The 21896-nt window shown below is 40.4% G+C and overlaps 1 protein-coding gene across 4 annotated transcripts in view; it reads left to right on the top strand.

The window, feature by feature from the left end:
- The window catches only part of KDM4C (lysine demethylase 4C), a 415762-nt gene that overhangs the window by 370479 nt on the left and 23387 nt on the right, over positions 1-21896 (top strand). For 3 of the 4 annotated variants that reach the window (XM_039544302.1, XM_039544301.1, XM_039544303.1), the window contains one exon: positions 7531-7701. In XM_039544302.1, the coding sequence (XP_039400236.1) occupies positions 7531-7701 (171 nt within the window). Of the gene's footprint in view, positions 1-7530; positions 7702-9273; positions 9468-21896 lie in introns of those variants that run through there. The other variant, XM_039544305.1, reaches the window with a different exon arrangement.

Genomic DNA, 21896 nt, shown 5'->3' with positions numbered 1-21896 from the left:
CCCAAAATGCATTATGAAAGTTATTTGTTATTACCTAAGTCAAAGTTGAAAGAAAAATAAGAGTTCATTTTTTATTTAGGTTGGGGGAAGGTGTGTGAAAATTATTTAACATACAATTTATATATTACAATACTAATATGTAATTTTAAGCTATGTAAATCAGGGAGATTGCTTGGCCAAAAGCCTATTCCCTCCTACACACTCTCTCTCTCTCTCTCTCTCTTTCTCTCGCTCTCTCTCTCTCTCTCTCTTACTTTACTGCATAATTTTAATATATCCCTTAACCTGAGTTATCGAGTCTCCACCCACTGCAATGCTGAAATTTTGTTTTGAGTCTGAATTATTTAGCAATGTAGTCTCCAACAAATTATGTCCAGATTATTTATCACAGTAGCCTCATAAACCTTTCTGACCTGGGGTCACAGTCTTTCTAAATCGTCATGGTTATTTCTTCCTAGGTTACAGTTTTAATATCAACTGTTGGCAAATTTGGCTTGTATTTTATGCTAAATAGAGATGGAGAAGGTAGGTGGGGAAGTAATACCAGTACCTATATAGTGTTTCAAAATGTAGTAAAAATAAATTGAATTTGGACTTTTAAATGTTGTGCTGCGTTTTCAAAATCTTTTGCTTTTTGGGCCAAATTTTCAAATATGAGCGCTAATACTGTGCCTGCCAAAATATCTGGATGCTCCCTTTAGGTGTGCAAGCAGCTATTTCATCATGTAGACTGGGTAATTGCATGCCTAAAGGCACACATATCTATGCTGTCACCCATTCTGCACCCACAAATACTGGTTTGCTTGCAGTAAAGTAAATTTTGAGTGCAAAATTGGTTGTTTCATATTTTTTCATAGAAACAATGTATTATTTTGCATATGTAAATTTGAAAATACTGTTGCATAGGCAGTTCTCATCTCGGCTGTGAAAGTTTAGATGACTGAACAATTGACTTAGTAATCTTTTATATTATTTATGTGCATATATAAAAGGAGAAAAGCCTCAACTGACTCTTTTTCCTGTTAAGATTCTTTTAGGAATTTGGATTAGAATAAAGACCCTTATAAGGATCAGCAGGCAATATTTTTGAGGAACAAACTGGAAAATAGTAGCTATTCCTTTTTGGACCCTCAGAGATTAATATGTTTTAAATAAAGATAACCAACCTTTTTGGATTACTTTAAGACCGTGGTTCTCAGCCAGAGGTACGCGTACTCCTGGGGGTAGGCAGAGGTCTCAACTCAATTCATCCAGATACTCAACTCATCCAGATCAGTGTTTCTCAGCCTAGGGGTTGTGACCCTCGGGGAGGTGTCACAGGATGGTCTTAGGGGGGTTGCAAGTGCAGGGTTGGCATTAGGGTGGCAAGGATGGCAATTGCCCGGGGCCCTGCACCACAGGGAACCCAGTGAAGCTAAGTTACATGCTTCAGCTCTGGGCGGTGGGGCTTAGACTTCAGCCCCACTGCCTGGAACTCTGGCTTCAGACAAGGCTCACAAGTGAAAAACAGGCTCAAATATCACACTGAAATGTAAATATAATATTTATATTCCAAGCAATTTATTTTATAATTACATGGTAAAAATGAGAAAGTTGGCAATTTTTCAGTAACAGTGTGGTGTGACACTTTTGTATTTTTATGCCTGATTTTGTAAACAAGTAGTTTTTAAGTGAGGTGAAAACTGGGGTACGCAAGACAAATCAGACTCTTGAAAGGGGCACATTCGTTTCAGACAACAGAATCCTATAGCTCATGCTCTAAGGAGAGCTAGTCATTGTGGCTAGATCTCCATACCTTGCATAACTAAAGATCCCCTTGAAATCAATGACTGTTAACTGGGCTTGGAATGCAGGATCAGGCCATAAAAATGTAGAGGCGGGAAGGGAAGTTTAGTATACAGCTGCAGGAGTGAACCATATGTGAATTTTTATGTTATAATTTCTCCTGGTCCTTTTGTGGATGTGCAAGAATAGAAGAAAGGGGATAGGGAGCCTCATGTATGTATATGGTTGCCCAGAAAAAAAACTTTATGTACATACTTTACACACACTGTTGTGTAAGATTGCTCTGTACTATAACATACCTAATCCAAAACCACAAAAGCAAGGAAATGAAAAACATCTAACAGTACATACCCTCTACTCCTCCACCCAGAGACAGGCACCTGACCACTAGAACAACCACCAGACACCTCAGACGACACACCACAACTTTCCTGCCCTTATAAGGATACTAGTAGACCTAAGCAGAAATTTTTCATTCAAATTTTCTTTTTTAATGATAAATGGCTTTTTTGTCAAAATGGAAATTTCTGTGGGAAATATTGATTTTTACAAAATTAGGGAAGTGGTAAATAGAAAAACTGGTTCTGTTGTTTTCAGCAACAAAAAATTAAAAATTTCACCCATTTGAGCAACAGTTTTCAGTAAATCCAAAAGATTTTTACCTGACTGGCTGAAATGTTTCAATTTTTGATTGAAAATGTTTCAGTTTTTAGCAAAAACTTGTGGTTTTCAGTTACCAAAACCCATAACATTTTGTTTTTCAATGTTTGGATGAAAAACTTAAAAAATGTTATAGGAAAACTTTGGCAAAATGATATTTTTGTTTTTGTCAAAAAATGTTGTGGGGAAGAACATTTGCCTACCAGTTGTAGAAGTCAGTCTTCTAGCACCTCTTCACCCAAATTCCACACCACAGCAAACAGACCAGACTTTTTCTGCTATCTGTTCTGCAAAATCACTTTTGATCCTGCACTGGCTGACCATCTTCATGAAAAACAGGATCTTCAACATTAGCATCTGTTGCTGTCATGAAAACCAGGAGCTCGTGAGCTGGCTGGCCAGTGTCATGAAGAATAGGGTTCTCAGAACAGTAGCTGTTCCTATGCTGAAGATAATGTTCTTCATGAAACAGTCTCAAAGAGCTCTTAGTGTTTCACAAACGAGCAGCTACTACTTGTAGAAGATCTTAGTCATCCAAACTTTTGTTCTCCATTAGCTAAGTGCCACACTTAAGGATTCGTTTATGACAAAGAACTGTAACATTTTTTAATTATTTTTGTTAATTAACAAAATAAATACATACCTCCAGAGAGCCCACCAAACTCTCCTCATCTCCTAGGGTTTCAGCTAGGAGAACCCAAAAAATCAGGAGATAGACACTGAGCTTTTTTTAGGTGAGGGATGCAATTTTTAATTGATTAGAACTTTAAAATTAACTGATTTTTTTCAAACTCCCCAGAAAATTCAGGTTTTGCTCAGCCATTACGTGCTAAAATTTACAGCATATACACTGTATTTTTTCCTATAAAATGAACAAGTTGAACTCCCGCTTGAAGTGCAAAACAGAATACAAACTTAGTAACAGCTCCAGCATAACTGATCCTCTATTCTGTGGGAAATCTCTCCATTACATCACAAATGTAATGGAGAGCTGGAACTTTTTACACCAAATGTTTCTTGGCTAGTTGTCAAGTTGTCCTGCAGTGACTGAAGGGTGTGGGTACCAACCTCAGGGCAAACTGTTAGGAAACAGGGCACAAACCCCAAATTGTTGTGAGTTCTATACGTAGATTTCACCTATCAATTATTAAGTGTAAGCTCATCAGAAACTATAACAGTCTTACCATGAAATTACAGACAGTCCCTTGGGTACTCCTATCTGTCCTGCCTGTCAGGTAAGCCCACCTTACACTTAAGATCACAGGAATATTCAGATTACTCTGTCACAAGGACCAGTCACTTACCCCAGGTCAATTGCATCTTAGATTTCACACGAAAGACAACACTATACACAAATGAGTTTCAATCTTAAATTTCAAAAAGTAACAGAAGCTTCTATGCTAAGCAAGTTCAATATGTCCTTCAGGACTAACTCACCTAAGCACTGGGGATCTTTTGCTTATGCTTAGTAATCCTTGCTCCTCAGGGTACGTCTTCACTACCGGCCGGATCGGCGGGTAGCAATCGATTTCTCGGGGATCGATATATCGCGTCTCATCTAGACGCGATATATCGATCCCCGAACGCGCTCCTGTCAACTCCGGAACTCCACCAATGCGAACGGCGGTAGCGGAGTCGACATGGGGAGCCGCGGACGTCGATCCCGCGCCGTGAGGACGGTAAATAATTCAATCTAAGGTACTTCGACTTCAGCTATGCTATTCACGTAGCTGAAGTTGCATATCTTAGATCGATCCCCCCCCAATGTAGACCTGCCCTCAGAGTCTAAGCAGCAAGATACAGTTCCTCCTTGTTAGGGCTTTTTATTCCTTCCCCACTTCTGTTTAGAGTTGCAAACTCAGCTGATGGAAGGAACTCACTTGCATGTTTTCTCTTCATGGTGGGGGAGAAAGCAATCAACAAAGTCTTTTGCCCTCTGATGTTCCACAATACTTCATCTTGTGTTTCTGTGCCTTATATGTCAGGCAGGACATAACACCTGTTGGAGACTAGTATTTCACACTAGCTAATGCTTCTCTCCTGTCTGGTGATTTACACAGTTACAGAGACTTATAGTGCAAGTGTTCAAATAATACCTTACAATATGAGATACAGATGTTATAAGTGATATTAATCCAAGTAGCAATTTACAAGTGTTCAATAAAGCATAAACACTAAGCACATTTTTATAACTCTAATGATTTTACCAGTACTAACACACAGGTGAACCAGACTGATTCCAGCTATGTGTTTTCAGTATCCAAGGCATGGGGACCTTGGCATAAGATGGCATCTGGTTTGCTAGCAATACACCAGTCACACAAATAAAGAGCAAGGACTCCTACCATAATGTTTCCCATTTTTTCAAATTTACATATGGAAGGCCAAGATGGCTTTGTGTGTGTGTGTGTTAGATTTTCTCTGTTTCTACTGCTATCTTAGTTCATCCTTGGCTTGGGTTATGTTGAAGAAAAATTACACTTTCTGAATCACAATGTGCACCATAATCTGAAAGATACCACAGCTGTTTCTTTAATCTGATAGAGCTCCTTGCATAACAACTGTCCTTTCTGATCAAAAATGACATTCTTAACATCAATAAGTTCTTAGGCTTTTCTGACAGGAAATGTTCTCTGGGACAGGCAATCAATTATACAGTGTGCTTGTCAATATGTTTTTCTGCAAAATAAATCAAGAATCCTACCAAAATAGCATACTGAAAGCCAAACTCCATCCCCTTGAGCTGGGATGCAGTAGGGTTTTCTATGGTTTGAATTTTTTGTTCATTTATTTTTTTTTCTGCCAGGAGGTAGGGGGATTGAGTTGTGGAGTTTATTTTGTGAACCTTTTACCAGTAACCAATCTGCATATTCTTAATAACAAAAAAATCTTGTTTTTTTGTTTTGTGAAGCTCAACCTTCATACTTGTAATACATTTTGTACTTTTAATACATTTACTTCCTGGTGGATTTATATATCCACCAGAAACTTCTGCTCCACTCACATGGGTAATTCAGTGACTACTTTCAATTTCTGTTTCTGAACATATTTGGATAAATGGAGTCTGGAATTTTTCAATAAACAAACACCTGGATTTTTATATATTATTCAAGATTTGGTGTAACAGTGATAACTGATGTCAACCAGTAGAGGGACCTATATGATGATAACTTATAGTGGTAAACTAGTTCTTGGCTCATTTCACCATTTTGTGTTTAGGCTTAGTGATATTGTTCTATACAGAACTAGTAATGGCTGTTTAAACAGGTAAACAGCCATTAAATAATATATAATTATGAAAGAAAGATTATTTCCAGGTAATCTTGAAAATACTATAGAAATATAATTGGGTATAACTTCATCAGTAGGCCTCAGTCCAATCCTCTGTTTTCATGAACACAATTTTACTCAGAGAAATCACTTGCAAACACAAACTCAGTGCACTAGCACCAGAAAATGTGTTGTGTGCATCTGAAGTCTATCGTTTTCTGGTGCTAGTGCACTAAGTTTGTACTTGCTTTGCCCTCAGTTTTTAGAAACACAAAAGTTTGAGATGTGTACATTCTGTAATGTGGTGCAAGAAAGTGGTATTGTGCCAAAAATTACAAAGCAAAAGAAGTAGTTGAAAATTTGGCCCAAGTTTGTTTAAAAAAGGTTGCGGGAATTACTTGAAAATAAAATGTAAAAATCTAACAAAGAGCATGAGCACTGACCATAACACAGCCTCTAATAATCATGCTGACAATTCTATAGTCACATCAGTTTGCAGACTTTCACAGGTACTTTCTTTTCCGATTATTACATTTATTGAAGAACTTTGCTGCTTGAAAGGTTACAGACAGTTGAAAAAGTGGTAGGAAATTGGGTAATTAATTTAGTGTATGTTGTACAGTATTTCAAGCTGGTTAAATAAATATTTCTAATTCAAAACATTTTCACTAATACAGAAATGCTATTTGAATCATGCCGTGCTTTTTAGAATCTCCTGTTGTCAGAAAAGTTCAGATGCCCAGCTGTTGCCTGAGACAGTACAGTTTACCACACGAACACAGCAACCAATATGAAATGATTTACAGCTAGTGAACAGCCATAGGATGTCTTATTAGGATGAGAAACTCTTGATTTTACTTCTCCAGATGGTGAAGCTCACTGTGCAAGTGGGAGGCACACTGGGATGCATTAGTTGAGAAGTGGTGTGTGCAATTTTCTGCCTCATGTACATCTCTGAGCATTTGCTGAGTTTTGAGGTTTGGGTTGCGGTTCTTTCTTTTTTTTTTTTTGGATAATAGGAGTATAATACCCATAGTTGTTGAGGTAGAATCTTTGCATAATTTGACGTTAGAGTATATCCGGCTACACTTCTGAAGGTGATAGCAGATTTTAGGGAAGTTAGAGAGGAAACATGAAAATAAACAATGATTATGACTGACCTGCTACATTATAAAGGTGAGTGATAAAATAAACAATCATTATAACTGCAGAATACAATCTGCAGTTTTAAAGTGAGTGTTCTGCATGGTATTGTTTCTGAGTTACTGAAGCATCCTGTTGTATCACTGTTGACCACTTTCACAAAAACGAGATGTGTATCTATTGATGTCATCCCAGTGAGCAAAATATTAAGTATATCATTATGAAAATCCAAACATGAATCCAAAGCTTGAGAAGTGCCTTTCAATAAAATTCTACAGTATACGTTTGGTCTACTATGTCTGATCTCTACCGGTGCTGGATATAAGAAGGCTTTAAGATAGCGGCAAACAAAATTTCTGAATGGTCCCAGAATTGTTATGCTTAAATTATTCTCCTGTTTTGTAAGATGAGTCAAAACACCATAATAGTAGATATATTTTTAGTTATGTGCTGTAATCTTGTGTGGCTGTAATTCTTTTTCTAATAAAAAGTAAATGTGTATGCTTCACAGAAAGTTTGATTGTTGTAGTAAGGAAAGATTTTGCATTTCAAGATTTCTCGCTAAATTGAGATCCATGATTGATCACTGCACTACTTTATCATGTGACATGGTTCTGATAAACTAAGTGGTTACTATTTTTAATGACTGTTTCTTAAATTCTTGCTTTCAAGAGAACCAAAGCATGTGAGAAGGCCATCACGGTGGGGCAGACTGTCATCACAAAACACAGGAACACACGATATTATAGTTGCAGAGTGATAGGAGTGACATCTCAAGTCTTCTATGAAGTCATGTTTGATGATGGCTCCTTCAGTCGGGACACTTTCCCTGAAGATATTGTCGTAAGTATTTTTTAAGATACTTGCTCTTTTTGTGCTTTTTTGATAATAAGAGTATAACAGCCATAGCTAAACAGACTGCATCTTTGGGAATATTTTCTTTCACTTTTAAAGGAGATAGCTGACTTAATATTCAGTTCATGTTTGTTGTTTTCACTGCAGAGAATTATCATTTTTAATGGGCTTCCCAACCTTGGTTGTTCTAATTAGTATCCACCATTTGACCAAATTAATCAAAACTAATCTTCCAGAGTCTTTTAATTAAATAAGAAATATGTGTTTAATAAAGGATATTAGAATGGGAATTCCACATATTCTGATCTGTCTCTGAGAGATAATACAATAACATTCCTTGCTGAATTGAAAAATCCTGTTTTCAAATATGTAATGGGAAGAATGGCTCTCAGGAATCTGTTCTGACAACTTGTTTACATCTTTTGATGTTTAGTTTGTAAGATTACATTATTAATGATAAAAATCAACAGGGAAAAAAGAATATGTATTTTAGTCCTAAAAGCAATGCAGATTTTGATTTCCCCTATGCACTTAAACCTCCATGTTTTTCAGGAATGTTACTGAACACCTGATGTGCTTATTTGGGGAACATGCACATTTTCCTTACATATTCTGGATTACATTCACCACTGCCTTGCACCTTGTATAATCATTTACAAAAGGGCAGAGTGGGTGCAAACCATTACCATTTGATTTGGTACCATTTTACACCCACTTCATACTTTTTGGCCCTGATCCTTGGCTTCAATCAAGCCACCTTTGTGCTCCTCTGATCCTGAGGCTTTTCTGTGCTGTGCTGATTTGTTGGTATAAGTGATATAACTTGCACCCAGGGCCAGCTCCAGGGGGTTTGCCGCCCCAAGCAGCCAAAAAAAAAAAAAAAAGCCGCGATCACGATCTGCGGCAATTCAGCGGGAGGTCCTTCGGTCCGAGCGGGAGTGAGGGACCCTCCGCCGAATTGCCGCCAAATCCCTGAAAGTGCCGCCCCACTCCCGAGTTGCCACCTCAAGCACCTGCTTGATAAGCTGGTGCCTGGAGCCGGCCCTGCTTGCACCTCTTGTTAACAACCCCCCAGGGTCTGTTAGAGCAGCCAGGGATTGCCAGGATGCACATGCCGCTTTCCCTTAGCTGTGTTCTCTGCTGGCTGCAGGGAGGTAGGATAGCGTCAGACACTAGCATAAGAGTTAGAATGTTGTGGTTCAAGAAGCTGCACCCCCCAGAATACGCAGCCTTCCTGTCCTATAAAGATGTTTGGGAGCTTTAATGTTTTCCACAAACCAACTTGTCTGTGGAAGCAGTTATCTGTCAAATCCTGTCAGTAGAAATAATACTGTTTTTCTTGGCAACTGTTTAGTTATTGCAAAGTCTAATGTGTTTTGGAAATATGACATTTAAAGGGGTACATTTTTGACGCAGTGAGTGGGGAGTTAGCTGTTCACCTCCCACTGGTGTTAATGGAAGTCATGCAGCTAAATCCCTGTTATATCACTTTGAAAATTTACCCCTTAATTTGAAATATTCTGAAAGGCTCCAGTAATGATCCAGGGCCTTTTGATTTAGGATCATCAAGATACTAAGAAAATGTGGCTGTATTGTTATCACAAACCTCTCTTTTGTGTGCACCTGCATAAAAGCATCAAAGGGAGAGATGAGAAACTGCTCACCACCCTACTGGGATAGCTTGTTCTGGAGCTAAGAAGGAATGTAATCAGGTCTGGATATGCCTCAGTGCTTCTTAGATACTAGATGAACAACATATAATTGTTTGATGGAAATACCAAATAAATTTCACATTCCTTAGAGAAATCTTGTTGTGTTTTCATTAGATAATATACCTGTAGCAGTAACTGGGAGGAAAGAATATTTTTTCTTCTGCCTGGCCTAAAACTTGCTAATCCACGCAATGTGCATATCAGGTGTTAGTGCCGCTGGGAGGACTTAGTCATCAAATCTGGTGTGAAAGCAATGTTACTGCCTATTGAGAAACTTATTTCTCTAATCTGTTTTCACTTTTCAGCTAGCTCACAAAGATAGCAGGAGCTTTCTGCTTTTGCAGTATGTGTTGAGTCCACAGCACAATTTCAGTTCAACTCACAATTGTGTTTATTCAAGGCAGGCCACCATTTTAGTGTTTGGGCACAGTAATTTATTTGTAAGGAGGAAGATGGGGAGCTTCATCTCTAAAACTCTCTCTTCTCTAGCTCTAGATATTCAACAGTTGCCAAGGCACGGAATCCATTGATCCCATCCCCTGTATATTTTTCTTTGCTTTGTGTTAGCATTTGCTAAATATATTAGGACATGCTTTTACTTACTTTTTTTTACTGCACATTTGAGACCTCTGGTTTCAAACTTGTAAGACAGACACAAACAAATGACTCTTCAGTTAGACCGTCTAAACTAATTAAATTGCAAATTAGTAAGCCTCGGTGCGTTTGCTAAACTCGGGGCTCAGTCCTACCCTCTGCTGTGCTGGTGTGCAAAAGATGCAGGTGCAACTTTTTATCCCACACACGCAGCAGGTAAGGATCGCCTCATAGCTCAATGAAGAATGGTAGACAACAGCTGGCGAATTGTACTGTCTGGTGCTCCATATCCCAAAGGAGATGAGATCTGCTGGTTAAATAGGCTGTTTAGGGTCCCCGCCCCTGCAAAAAAAAAAAAAAAAGTGGCCAGTACATAAGCTGCATTCTCCAGCAAGTGCTGCCAACAAAGTGCAACTTGCTGCTGCTCAGAGGAGCATCACATAATGCTCTGTGACTTGTCACCCATCCCCAGCCCAGCTCAGCTCACCATGATGAATGCTGCCCCGGCATGTGGGGCTGATGTCAATTAGCAGACTTTGCACTGGACAGTGTCTCTATACTCCCCGTTGTTCCAGTCAGGGTTGGGTTTTCCTTCAGTAAACACAACATGCTGTGAAACTTGGTATTTTAATACCTGTCATACACATCTCTACGTGCAAATCCTGGCAGTTTGCTAAATACGGAACATGCTGGTTCAGGTTTATTTATATAGTTTTTCCTATTTATGTATTACATCTGTCAAAAATGCCTTTGCCACATGTACAGTTTGTGATATAAACACATTTTCTAAAATAAATTGAACCTGACACAAAAGCTAAGACATGACCCATTCCCACTCCTTGTGAAAGCCCGATAGGCCTTGTAGCAGGTTTTGGGGGTCACCAAATTCTTACTGTCTCGGACCAAGGAGGGAAACACATTCCAGTGTCAAGGACACTCCACTGAGAATGACCCACCACGTGTACAAATCTAGGGGTTGTCAGTTTGTTTGCCTGAGCTGATCTTAAGTGCCATAGGACAACATGTCCAGGACTGAAAGTGTAAAGGTCTTTATAGATTAAAACAAACAATCTAAATTGCTCCTAGGAATGCACTGGCTGTCACTGCAGTATGCGGAATACCAGTGCAAAATGCTCTTGGAAAGGAAGGGTTCCTGCAGGAGGAAAAGGAGACATTTATCTGTCGGTGGAGAGTATTTGGAGCAGCCTTAGTGTGATATTTTCAGGAGTCCCAGGGGATTTCTTCCCCAAACCCAAATACTGTGGTTCTGGGCAGTTCTGAAAATGTCAATGAAATTTCTGCTTAACAATATATTCCTGAAGAATATGTATATCAGCTCAGTTAAACTCAGCATGCAAACTGCTGCAGTCAAGAACCATAATAAAAGCTGTATTGCTACATGATTCAGTCTGTCAATCCAAGCATATGTGACAGTCACCGATTATTTATTTATTTATTTTGATCTACAACTCTCCTGAAATAGGAGTTCCCTCACCTGAAAGAACTCAAACATCCATAGAAATACACGGGCCTTTTTTAAAAAACCTACAGTGATACATAGAGCCCTTAAAATAATTATGCTGACACTAATGTAACCACCTCCTTTTACCAGTGGAACCAAAAGAGCCTTCAGTGTGATGAGATTAGTGAAGATTAAGGTCCATCATTCTGTGTCTATCAGTACTTTAAATTCACCACTGGCCATGGAAAGCAGAACAGGACCATTTAGAAATGTGACAGCGAAAGTACATCACTGAAATTTTCAAGACGGCTACAGCTGCTTTCAGCACACATCTAAATTTCACAAAGCACCAAAATTATGATCTTCTGCTTTCTTTGTAATAGAATGCATCACTTTTTAGTTACTGTGCATTTGAACAAAAGCTGTCAGTGTAATAGCAAAGCAATTTGAGAGGTTGCTTTTTTGTTTGTTGCGGGGAGGGGTTTAAAGGTTTTTCCCTGCCAGAGACCTTCTTTACAGCTCTCTAGTGCTGTCAATGTCTGTGAATACCCCCCTTGTGATGCTGTCAGAGTTTGAAATGAAAATTTTAACAACTCCTGACCCCACACTCTGATATACATAATTGGATGGTATTAGCTTTCCCACTATTTAATTTTTTCTTTCTGTCTCTGGAACCTTTGAGATCTTAAATTATTATTACCCCAATTTTTGGGGTCTAGCAGATTGTTTCTGCTAGGAAAAGAAATTGATGATGGAGTCACGTATTTGATGCAATCCTGTACAAAGAATGTACAAACTCCTCTTTCCCGAACACAGTAGGAATCAAACGGGGTAATTTCTTTGCTTACAGTTCCAAGCCCCCTTCATTTAGCACTTTGACAAAAAGCTCTCCCTTCGTTTTTTTCTAAGGAACACGCTACCAGGACTTTTCTGACCTTATCTGGGGCTTCTTTGCTCCTTCTTTGTGTACACCTATTTTTTTCTGCTGCTTGAACTTCTCTTTCACACATGGCTTCACTAATGAATGTGCCAACCCCTGTGTAACGGCATTGGCACCCACCTCTCGCGAGTGCCCCCCTCTGGTTGGGCGTGTCTGCATTCTTTAGTTCTAGTGACCCTTTCGGTGGTTCTCAGGCGGGTTTGTCAGTGACACAGCGTTCCGTCCAAGTCCCGTTCTGCATTTTAAGAAGCACAAATCCCTTTCGGGGTATATGGTCCACCGGGGTCTGTCTCAGTACCCGTCTGGTGGTGTCTCTCTCTAACCCTCCCTGGGCTTTGGTCTTTACATAGTCCAGCCCTGGTATGCCCTCCCTGGAGACATTATCTTCCTGCAGCCCTCCCCAGGCACAGTCCCTACTCAGTTCTAGCTACCAGTCAGGAGCTCCCTCAATACTCCCTGGTCCCTGCTAGCAAATCATCCGTGGACCTGCTGCTTTTCCAGGCAGCCAAGCCTGCAGTCCTTTCTTCTCCTGCTCCAAGCGGCTACTGACTAGTGCTCTCCTCTGCAGCTCCTTTTATATGGCCTTCCTGGGTCCTGAATGGCTGTTTCCCCTGCAGCCAGTCTAGCCTGCTTGGAGGTCCTCTCCACTGCTCCTTCCCTGGGATGGATGTGGCAGAACCCTGAGGCCTCCAGCAGGGGGCCTTTGGGCCTAGTCCACCCCATCACACCCTGCATTTGTTATATCAGTCCACAAAGAAACCCCTTGGGCCACATGGTTCAGCCTCTACTCAAGCCTTGCCATGTCCTTATTTTTTGGGTGATGGCTCCTGTTGTTTTAGCTTACCTGGTTCCATTGTTTGTTTCTTACATTTATACTAAACAGAGAGCGGTGGTTATGCCCATCAGCTTCAGTGAGGTTTTGCGCAGTTCCCCAACATTACATTAGCCTTCTTGGCCTGGACATCTGATGGCTATTTGAAGTTGCTCATGTGTTTGTAATCTCAGAAGTTGTCCAGCCTGAGGTAGATTACTAGGCAGAGTGCAGGTCAAAGATGCATGATAGGTACAGTTTATGAAATGGATATATCCTTCGTGTGTGTGTGTGTGTGAGAGAGAGAGAGAGAGAGAGGGAGGGAGAATAGGACTCAGTTTATCCTTCACTGAGGTACAATAACCTATGGAGTGAAACATGGCAGTTCTTTAAAAGTGACCATCAGTATAACGTTTTGGACAGGATGTGAAGAATAATGTTGTGTCCAGTTTCAAACAGTAGGGAGAATTTAGGTAGGTAGGTAGAATGTAGTACTAGAGATGAAAGTCAGATAGGATGTTGAGGTTAAATGCCCCTACTTTTATAGAATTTAATATGGAAATGCTTATTAATCACAGTTCGGGAGGACATTCGATTCTTTTTCTTAGCTGAAAAAGGCACGTCCAGTCACAGTGCAGTGCCTCTTAACATCATGATGGATCACTGGTTTAATACTGATTCTGGTAGAAGAGTATCCTCTACTGAGCGCCCTCACATCGCTTCCCATAGCACCTTTGTCTAAGTTCCGTCCAAGTACTTACCTGGCCAACTCTACTTAGCTTACTGGGGTCACAACACTTCCATCAGTGGACCTCCTAAGATGGTGTTTGCAATACCACCCAATAATGGCTTTATTAATCCACCCCTCTCTCCTCATGTATTCTTCTATGAACCCCCAAGAAAATTGAACAGTACAGCAGGTGATGATAGTAGGGAGTGCAGCACATAGCTTTTCCGTTAGAGATTACTTATTGCAGTGATATGTCAGTATGCTCAAATGATGGAAAGGTATTTTCCCAAGCCAGTAATTGAATTTTTCATCTAATTGCACATACACCTCTACCTCAATATAAAGCTGTCCTTTGGGGCCAAAAAATCTTACCGCGTTATAGGTGAAACCGTGTTATATTTAACTTGCTTTGATCCACCAGAATGTGGGAAGTCATTCCAACGAGCTGGGGCACTGAGGCTGGCTAAAATGCACTATCTTAGGCTCATCCTACAGTCAGATGTGAATAGGAGGATCCTTGAACCTGTGCAGACCCCTATTGACTTCATTGTAGCTCCATAGGGCACAAGGATCTGCCGGCATGGATCCAGTTTCAATATAAAGGCCTTTTTTTAACAGCAAGAACCTACCTGTAATGATCTTTGTTCAAAAAAATCTGCCTGCTGTACAATCCATATGACCCCATTGACTGCAGTGATGGTAAGCAGATTGAGGGAAAGTCAGGGCAGAATTGCCTCTTTATTTCTAAAGTTGGTGGAGTGATAGGATTAAAATTAAAAAGAAAATAGGAAAATACTTAATAAAATTAGATGTAAAGAATATGAGCACAATTCTGTCTGCTTGACACTGTCTGTCTGCTTAATCACATTTACTCAAAGGAGTGTCAGAATTTGGCCCACTGATTCTGCATAATGCCCTACAGAGTGAAAGGTGTATGTAATTTTTAACAAATTAAATTAACCTTAAGGCACATTTAATAATGATTTGTGTAATTTGTGTGAGCACCCTATTGCAAATCTTGTATTGACACTTACAAATCTTGCACACAGAATGTTGTTCTTTACACACTCAAGTCCCTGTTTACACGCACAGAAGAGCACAGACATGAATTTCTGAGGTACTTTAAAAGTTTGGACTTAAATTTATTAAAAAAACCTAAACAAGCAGAGTCACGGTGAAGGCTGCCACTTCATCCGTAACACCCTGGGCCCAGGCGGTGCTGCTCATACAATTCCAGGGGCCTGAGTCTGACCTCAGGCTGATTTAAAACAGTGTCACTTTATTAACTTCAAGAGAATCACTCGTGATTTACCCAAAGTGTAGGTGAAAGCAGAATCTGACTTTTTTGTTTGTATGTTTGTTTTTTGGTTCCCTGATACACTACAAATACAGGAGAATCATAGTTAAGCATAAACAATGAATATAGGGTAGATTACGACCAGTTTTAACTTTGAATCTACCTACATTTGAGGCTTTATAAATCTCAATCTCATCTTATCACAGTTTCCTGTATAGAACTTCCTCATTTTTTTAACGATAGTCTAACTTGATAATGGAAAGGCTGATAGAACTGACTTCAGGTGAGATGTTAAATTAAGATAATCTGTAAAATCATCTTTTTAAGAAAAAGATCCTAATATTTAGCAAATGCTACTGGAGAGAATTATAAAAGTGAAAACAAGCTTTTGTGCTTTATTTTTTCCCAGTCATGGCACAATTTGAACTTTAATTGCCTTTAAGATTTTAAATTTGGCAGCTTATATACAGCAAGCATGTACCCTGGTTCACTATATGAAATCCTTGCTTATGACAATAAAAGTACAGTGTGTATATCACACCCATACAAACATCAGTATTAAAAGTTGGGCTCAGAAGGCCAGTGTTTGTGATCTAGTGGTTGATCCATGTTTGTCAACAAGAGTGGCCTGTCCTATCAGTCTCTTGTTCGGCAGTCAGAGGTTGCTTATGGTCATGGGGATCATGATGAGCATAGTGGAAGCTATGGACAGCAAGAGGGACGCAACGGAAAATAAGGGGGAACCATGACAAAAGCAGATTTTTTTCCAAGTAACCCAGGAGTTGCTGGAGAGTTGTGCTGTTGGAGGATGGACATGTATTGTGGTGCATTTTAGGATGACAGTTCCTGGGGATTTTTCTCTCACCTTTCTAAGAAAAAAACCCTAAAATTATTCTGGATCCAAAAATGCTGCCCAGGTCTCAGGCTTATTTTTAGAAATGTCCCTGCAAAATTCTTTGCAGGTTGGCAGCTATGACTGAAGAAGAGACTGGGAGCCAGAAGACCCACGTTCTGTTCATGCACTGACTTGCTGTGTGACCTTGGACAGGTCATTTTCTGTTCCTCAGTTTCCACATTTGTAAAATGGGGAGAATAGTACTTCCTTCCCTCTTAGGGATTTAGAGAATAAATGAATATATGTAAAACTTTCAGATCTTTAAGTGAAAGACACTGCAGATGTGGAGAGTATTATTTTTTCAAACTGATATGCAGAGAAAGAATAAAGGAGTAACTCTACCAGCCATGTCTTTCTGGTTAAGAGAACAAGTTATATGATTTTGTCACGAGGATCAAGGGTGTAGGAGGATAGCTTTGGCAACTAGTCCATCCGATTGACTGAACTTGTTAGTGTGGGATTGGGAGCTAGGAATGGTGAGTCACATTGGCAGCACTTGTAACTGGGAAGGGATGGATCTTGCTCATGATCATTCCTGACCATTTATTGGTTTTACATTCTCTTAGACCTGTCATGCATCCCCTGCAATCCAGGGTGTCATGTAGCAATCCCATCCAGAGGACCCTCTCCTGTCCTTGTACCAGTACAGTCACCCCAGTCCTTCCAACAGGAGTGTAGCCCCACTCTTCCCAGCACAAACCCGCACAGACTCTCTGCTGGGAGCATCTTTGCCATGGGAGTGTCCCTTATTCCCCCTGGTCCTCTCATTGTTCTCTGGGTCCAGCTCTCCAGCCCTGGATATGTTAGCAGGTAAGGTTCTCCACTGCTCCCCTCCTTTCAGCCCTCTTACAGCCCTTGACTCTGGCTCACTGGCCTAAAACCAGCAGGCAACTCCCTCTGCTTCTGTGGCTTCTCCTGCCTTCAGCCTTCTCCCAGGTCCCAACCCTATGGTCTCTTAGGGAATTCCTCCCTCTTCCCAGGCAGGGCCTGCAGAGAGCTTTCTGCTCTCTGCATCTTTCACCAGAAACCTCCTTCAGTCTCTTGTCTTTTCCAGACTGACCTTACCACTATTCCTGACTCTCGGTCCCTGGGTCTCTCCCTAACCTTTTATAGCCCCCAGGTGCTACCCTTTTCATTGGCCAAATTGGGAGCACCTGCTACTTCATTTTCTGGGGCCAGCCACCCTGTGACACAGGGGTGCTGGAGATTGTGTCCAGACGCACGTATGTGTGAAAGGTGGAGGAAGTCGGAGGCTTTCCCCGTCTAACCTATGCATCCACGTACAGTGGCTGGGCATAAACTGGTGCTAACACTCTCTTGAGTACAAGGGAACTGCAGCAATATTAGCCTCTCCATAGTAGATGGGGAAGGGGTGGGACAAGTGGCACTGTGTGAAGGAAAGCATATTGCATCCCCAAAAATGGTGATGCAGCAATTAGGCTCCCCTGCACTTGAGGCATTGTGCCTAAATCAGGCACAATGTATTCTGCTGTCCATGAGATGCAGTGCACCTGTGCACCACCCACAATGAGAGTCTGTGTTTTCAGGGCATAGTGTAGCCTAAATTTAGGCCCCATCTATCTCTGTGCTAGCTCCTACTGTGGCACCTACCTGTGGTGCTTAGTAGTGGAGTGTTCCAAATGGCATTCTCCAATTCCAATTAGAATAATCACCACTCAGTGCAAAGTTGTCAGTCTGCACCTATCAGTTAACATTAATTTAAACATCTATTGGTGCTATTAATGGGTGTTTTGATGGTCAATGAAAGATTATATTGCTGCTGAAATATTAATTGTTTAAACTGAACAAATATCAAGAGAATCATTAGAAAGCATTCATGATTGCTTAATCCAGTCTTCCATTTTCTCTCTAAGGAAAACATAACATGTTGTGTGTAGAAGAAGGTTCATTAACATTTTAAGCCCAAGAGCTTAAGCTTAAGTATAGTTTTTGTACTGTGCATTCTGATTGTCCTTGGAATACATACAGCTAATTCACTGCACTATAGTCACCCTTCTGTTACTCCAGTTTTATGCCAATGTGGCTTCACTGATTTCAGTGAAGTCACGCCAGTCTAAAAACAGAGTAACACTGTGGTGAATCAGGCCTGCTGTCTTGGATGTTAACATGCTTTCTTGCGGTAAGAATAGCTGTTCCTGTTTAGATAAATTCTGGCTGTGGCATATTAACTACCACTCTTTTTCATTCAACATGACGTGGAACATATGAAAAGCTAGGATTTGGATTTCAGAAATTTGCATGAAAACTGTCCATGATCAATTTTCCAAAGCAAAATATTGTTTGACAGTATTTTGACATCATGATATGTGTGCAGAGAGTTTCTACAATTTCTTGCTTCCCTTCCATTTAATGGTATGAGAAAATATATTCACTTTTCTCAACTATGATGCCGTACCTGTCTATCTGACAAGCTGGTCTAAATCAGAGGTGTTAGTAGTAAATATGTTCATTGTATTCTTTATAAAACAATCACTTGTAAGCTTAATCACTTACACCAAAGCTGAAAGCTAGTGCACATTAAACTAACATAAGCAGAAGAGATAACTTGTATTAAGTGCATTAACAGAATGGGTTTGCTTACATTTCAGTTCAATCTGTCTACCCAGGGAACCCCAGTTGAGCCACCTTTGCAGATCTGCCACATGAGCCCTGTTCTCCCCTGTATTTTATACAGCTCTTACACCGTGTGTTCAGTTCTTTATGCCCCCCTTCCCCTCACTTTATACTGTGTTAAGCCCCTGTTTGAAACAATCTGCAGATAATTTCCATTTCTACAGAGAGCAGTCTGCTAATGAGGGCATTTTGATAGCTGCATGGTAGAATCATAGAATAGAATCATAGAATCTCAGGGTTGGAAGGGACCTCAGGAGGTCATCTAGTCCAACCTCCTGCTCAAAGCAGGACCAAACCCAACTAAATCATCCCAGCCAGGGCTTTGTCAGGCCTGACCTTAAAAACCTCTAAGGAAGGAAGGAGATTCCACTACCTCCCTAGGTAACCCATTCCAGTTCTTCACCACCCTACTAGTGAAAAAGTTTTTCCTAATGTCCAACCTAAACCTCCCCCTCTGCAACTTGAGACCATTACTCCTTGTTCTGTCATCTTCTACCACTGAGAACAGTCTAGATCCATCCTCTTTGGAACCCCCTTTCAGGTAGTTGAAAGCAGCTATCAAATCCCCCCTCATTCTTCTCTTCTGCAGACTAAACAATCCCAGTTCCCTCAGCCTCTCCTCATAAGTCATGTGCTCCAGGATAGGATGTGTAGGATACTGCATTAAGCTAAATTTCTAAATTCAGGCGGGAAAAATTATAGCTATAACTTAATACTATTCATCTAAAGACAGCTGGAAGACCATTTGTATGCAGAAGTCCAGCAGCCATACATGTTGGTTCCATAATGATATTTCTATAGATTTTTATAGCGCTTCCACGCTGATATTTTGCTTCTGAGCATTTTCCTGGAGAAGGTTTGTAAATTTGCTTGAAAACCTTTCAGTGAGAATAAGATGACCTCAGCCTCCAAATAATTTTCTGCGTGTTATTTAGGCTTTTTCTGAAGTAGCCATTTCCAGTCAAGGTGTATTTAATTAATTTCTGTGAGTTCCGTGGCACACTCAGATTATCCTCCTGCTAAATTGACTTCACTGCTCCAGAATAATAGGGTTGATTGGTTTTTAGGCATTATGCAAACTCTGCAGGTTGTTTTTCAGAAACTTCACCACTTAGTACCTAAAATCAAAGTCTTTGATGAGTTAGTGCCATGGCTTGATCCATTCTTTGAAATAAAGGTTAGGTGGACGGCATCTTACATTGAACAGTTATTCTGGATTTAAACAACATTTCTGGGCGCACCATATATATAAGGGGAACAGGAGAGTTTATCTTTAATAGTTTGATTTTAGTAGATTTTACTTTTAATTTATGTTGTAATGTAAAAGGGCATGTAATTTTACAGAGAGCTACAAGAGGCAAGGCAGGGAGTTTGTAGAGGTGAGGTGAAGGTTTAGAAGGCATGTGGACTGGAGGGTCTGCTCAATATAGCAAGAGAGTTAAGGAAGAGAGCATAAAGAAGAGATGCGAAAAGAGTGAGGGATAAGTAAGAAGAGGGAGAGAGAGGACCTAGTGGATGAGACTGAAGCCAGCAAATGGAAAGCAGGAGGGTGTGATACCTGGTGACAGGATGGAGAGATTTAAGAAGGCAGAGAGGTGGAACATGAGAAGAAAGCTGGTGGTGGTAGAAATAAATGATTCCAGGGTCGGTGATGAGAAAAGTTCACACATATATTGGTCTGCTATCATCAGCCTATGAGGTTTTGCAGGCCCATGCCCGTTGCTAGTGGTTATAGTGCCTTCTGGAATAGTGGGATGTGTTCTAAACACTGCCCCTGGAAGATTGTGGGGTCCTAGGGAGGGTGAGAGGAGGGAGCTGGGGCACTGAGGCACAGCTGGTGTCTGGTGTACTAACCCACTCATTGAAGAATTAACTCCAGTTTCTATGTTCATAATTTATTATTGTTGTTTTTTTCTAATTACAATAACACTTCATAATCGTTCCAGCTGTAACATTTAGTTACCTAAAGTTAAGCCCTAAATTATGATTTAGGAGCCCAGTTCAACTGATTCATAATTAAAATACATAAATCAACTGCTAGCATACAGATTTAGGTGCCTGGCTGTATGCATGCAGATTTTGAAAACTGGACCCAATGTTCTCCTGCTGTGTTTCTGTGTAGAACTCTTTATTACCTACTGCTCCACAGCCACTGAATGGGCTGTACATTGTGATGTTTCCCTTACTTCCTCGCACATTTCAGGGGGGACTTGCACAACTTTGGCTAAGGATAAGTTAGTAGAGGTAGTACTGTGTTGCATGCACAGGTATATATACCTATCATAGTTGACAGGGCTGATTTGTAATGCCTCTTTAGTACATGGTGCAACATGTGGTAACGCAGAGATATGCATCAGATAAGCCTGAGTTATGCCAAATATACAGATTGTATTAGAGTGCTCCAGCATTATAGGTAAGTCTGAGCTGTTGAAGTTCACATCTTTCCCAAAGTTAGGGCCCAGGTCTGTTCAGTGCCTCTTCATGATCTTTATTTGCATTCTATTTTATCCAAGTTGTAAAAAGTCAGAAAAGCTGTCAGAAGATTAAGGTCTGCATTGTCTAGTACAGTGGTTCTCAAACTTTTGTGCTGGTGACCCCTTTCACATAGCAAACCTCTGAGTGCGACTCCACTTATCAATTAAAAATGCTTTTTTATATATTTAACACCATTGTAAATGCTGGAGGCAAAGCGGGGTTTGGGGTGGAGGCTGACAGCTCGCAACCCCCATGTAATAACCTCATGACGCCCTGAGGGGTCCCGACTCCCAGTTTGAGAACCCCATGTCTAGTAAATCTGAAAAGAGAATCTAACACCATAGATGATCATATCAATGCAGTTAACAACAAAAGAAAGAAAACAAAAAGATTGAGAGGGACATCAAGGCCACCGGTTATCAACATCATTTTTCTAAATGGAGAGGTCGATGTATGTCCCCTTCACTCCAACCCCTATTGTTATGCCTGTGCATTACCACAATTAAAATCCCATAATCCATAACAGTATAAACATTTCAGGAATCCTTTCACTTCACATTAAAGTGGAGATATTCCAAAGAAACCTCCTCCAGCAAGTAGTCTAAGCTAGGTTGAGTTAGGCAAGGTATGGTC

Source organism: Mauremys reevesii, linkage group 6 (assembly GCF_016161935.1).
Source record: "Mauremys reevesii isolate NIE-2019 linkage group 6, ASM1616193v1, whole genome shotgun sequence".
In the NCBI taxonomy this organism is placed as follows: domain Eukaryota; kingdom Metazoa; phylum Chordata; order Testudines; family Geoemydidae; genus Mauremys; species Mauremys reevesii.
Note: the sequence above shows the minus strand (reverse complement) of the source record. Positions and strands in the feature narration are given on the sequence as shown.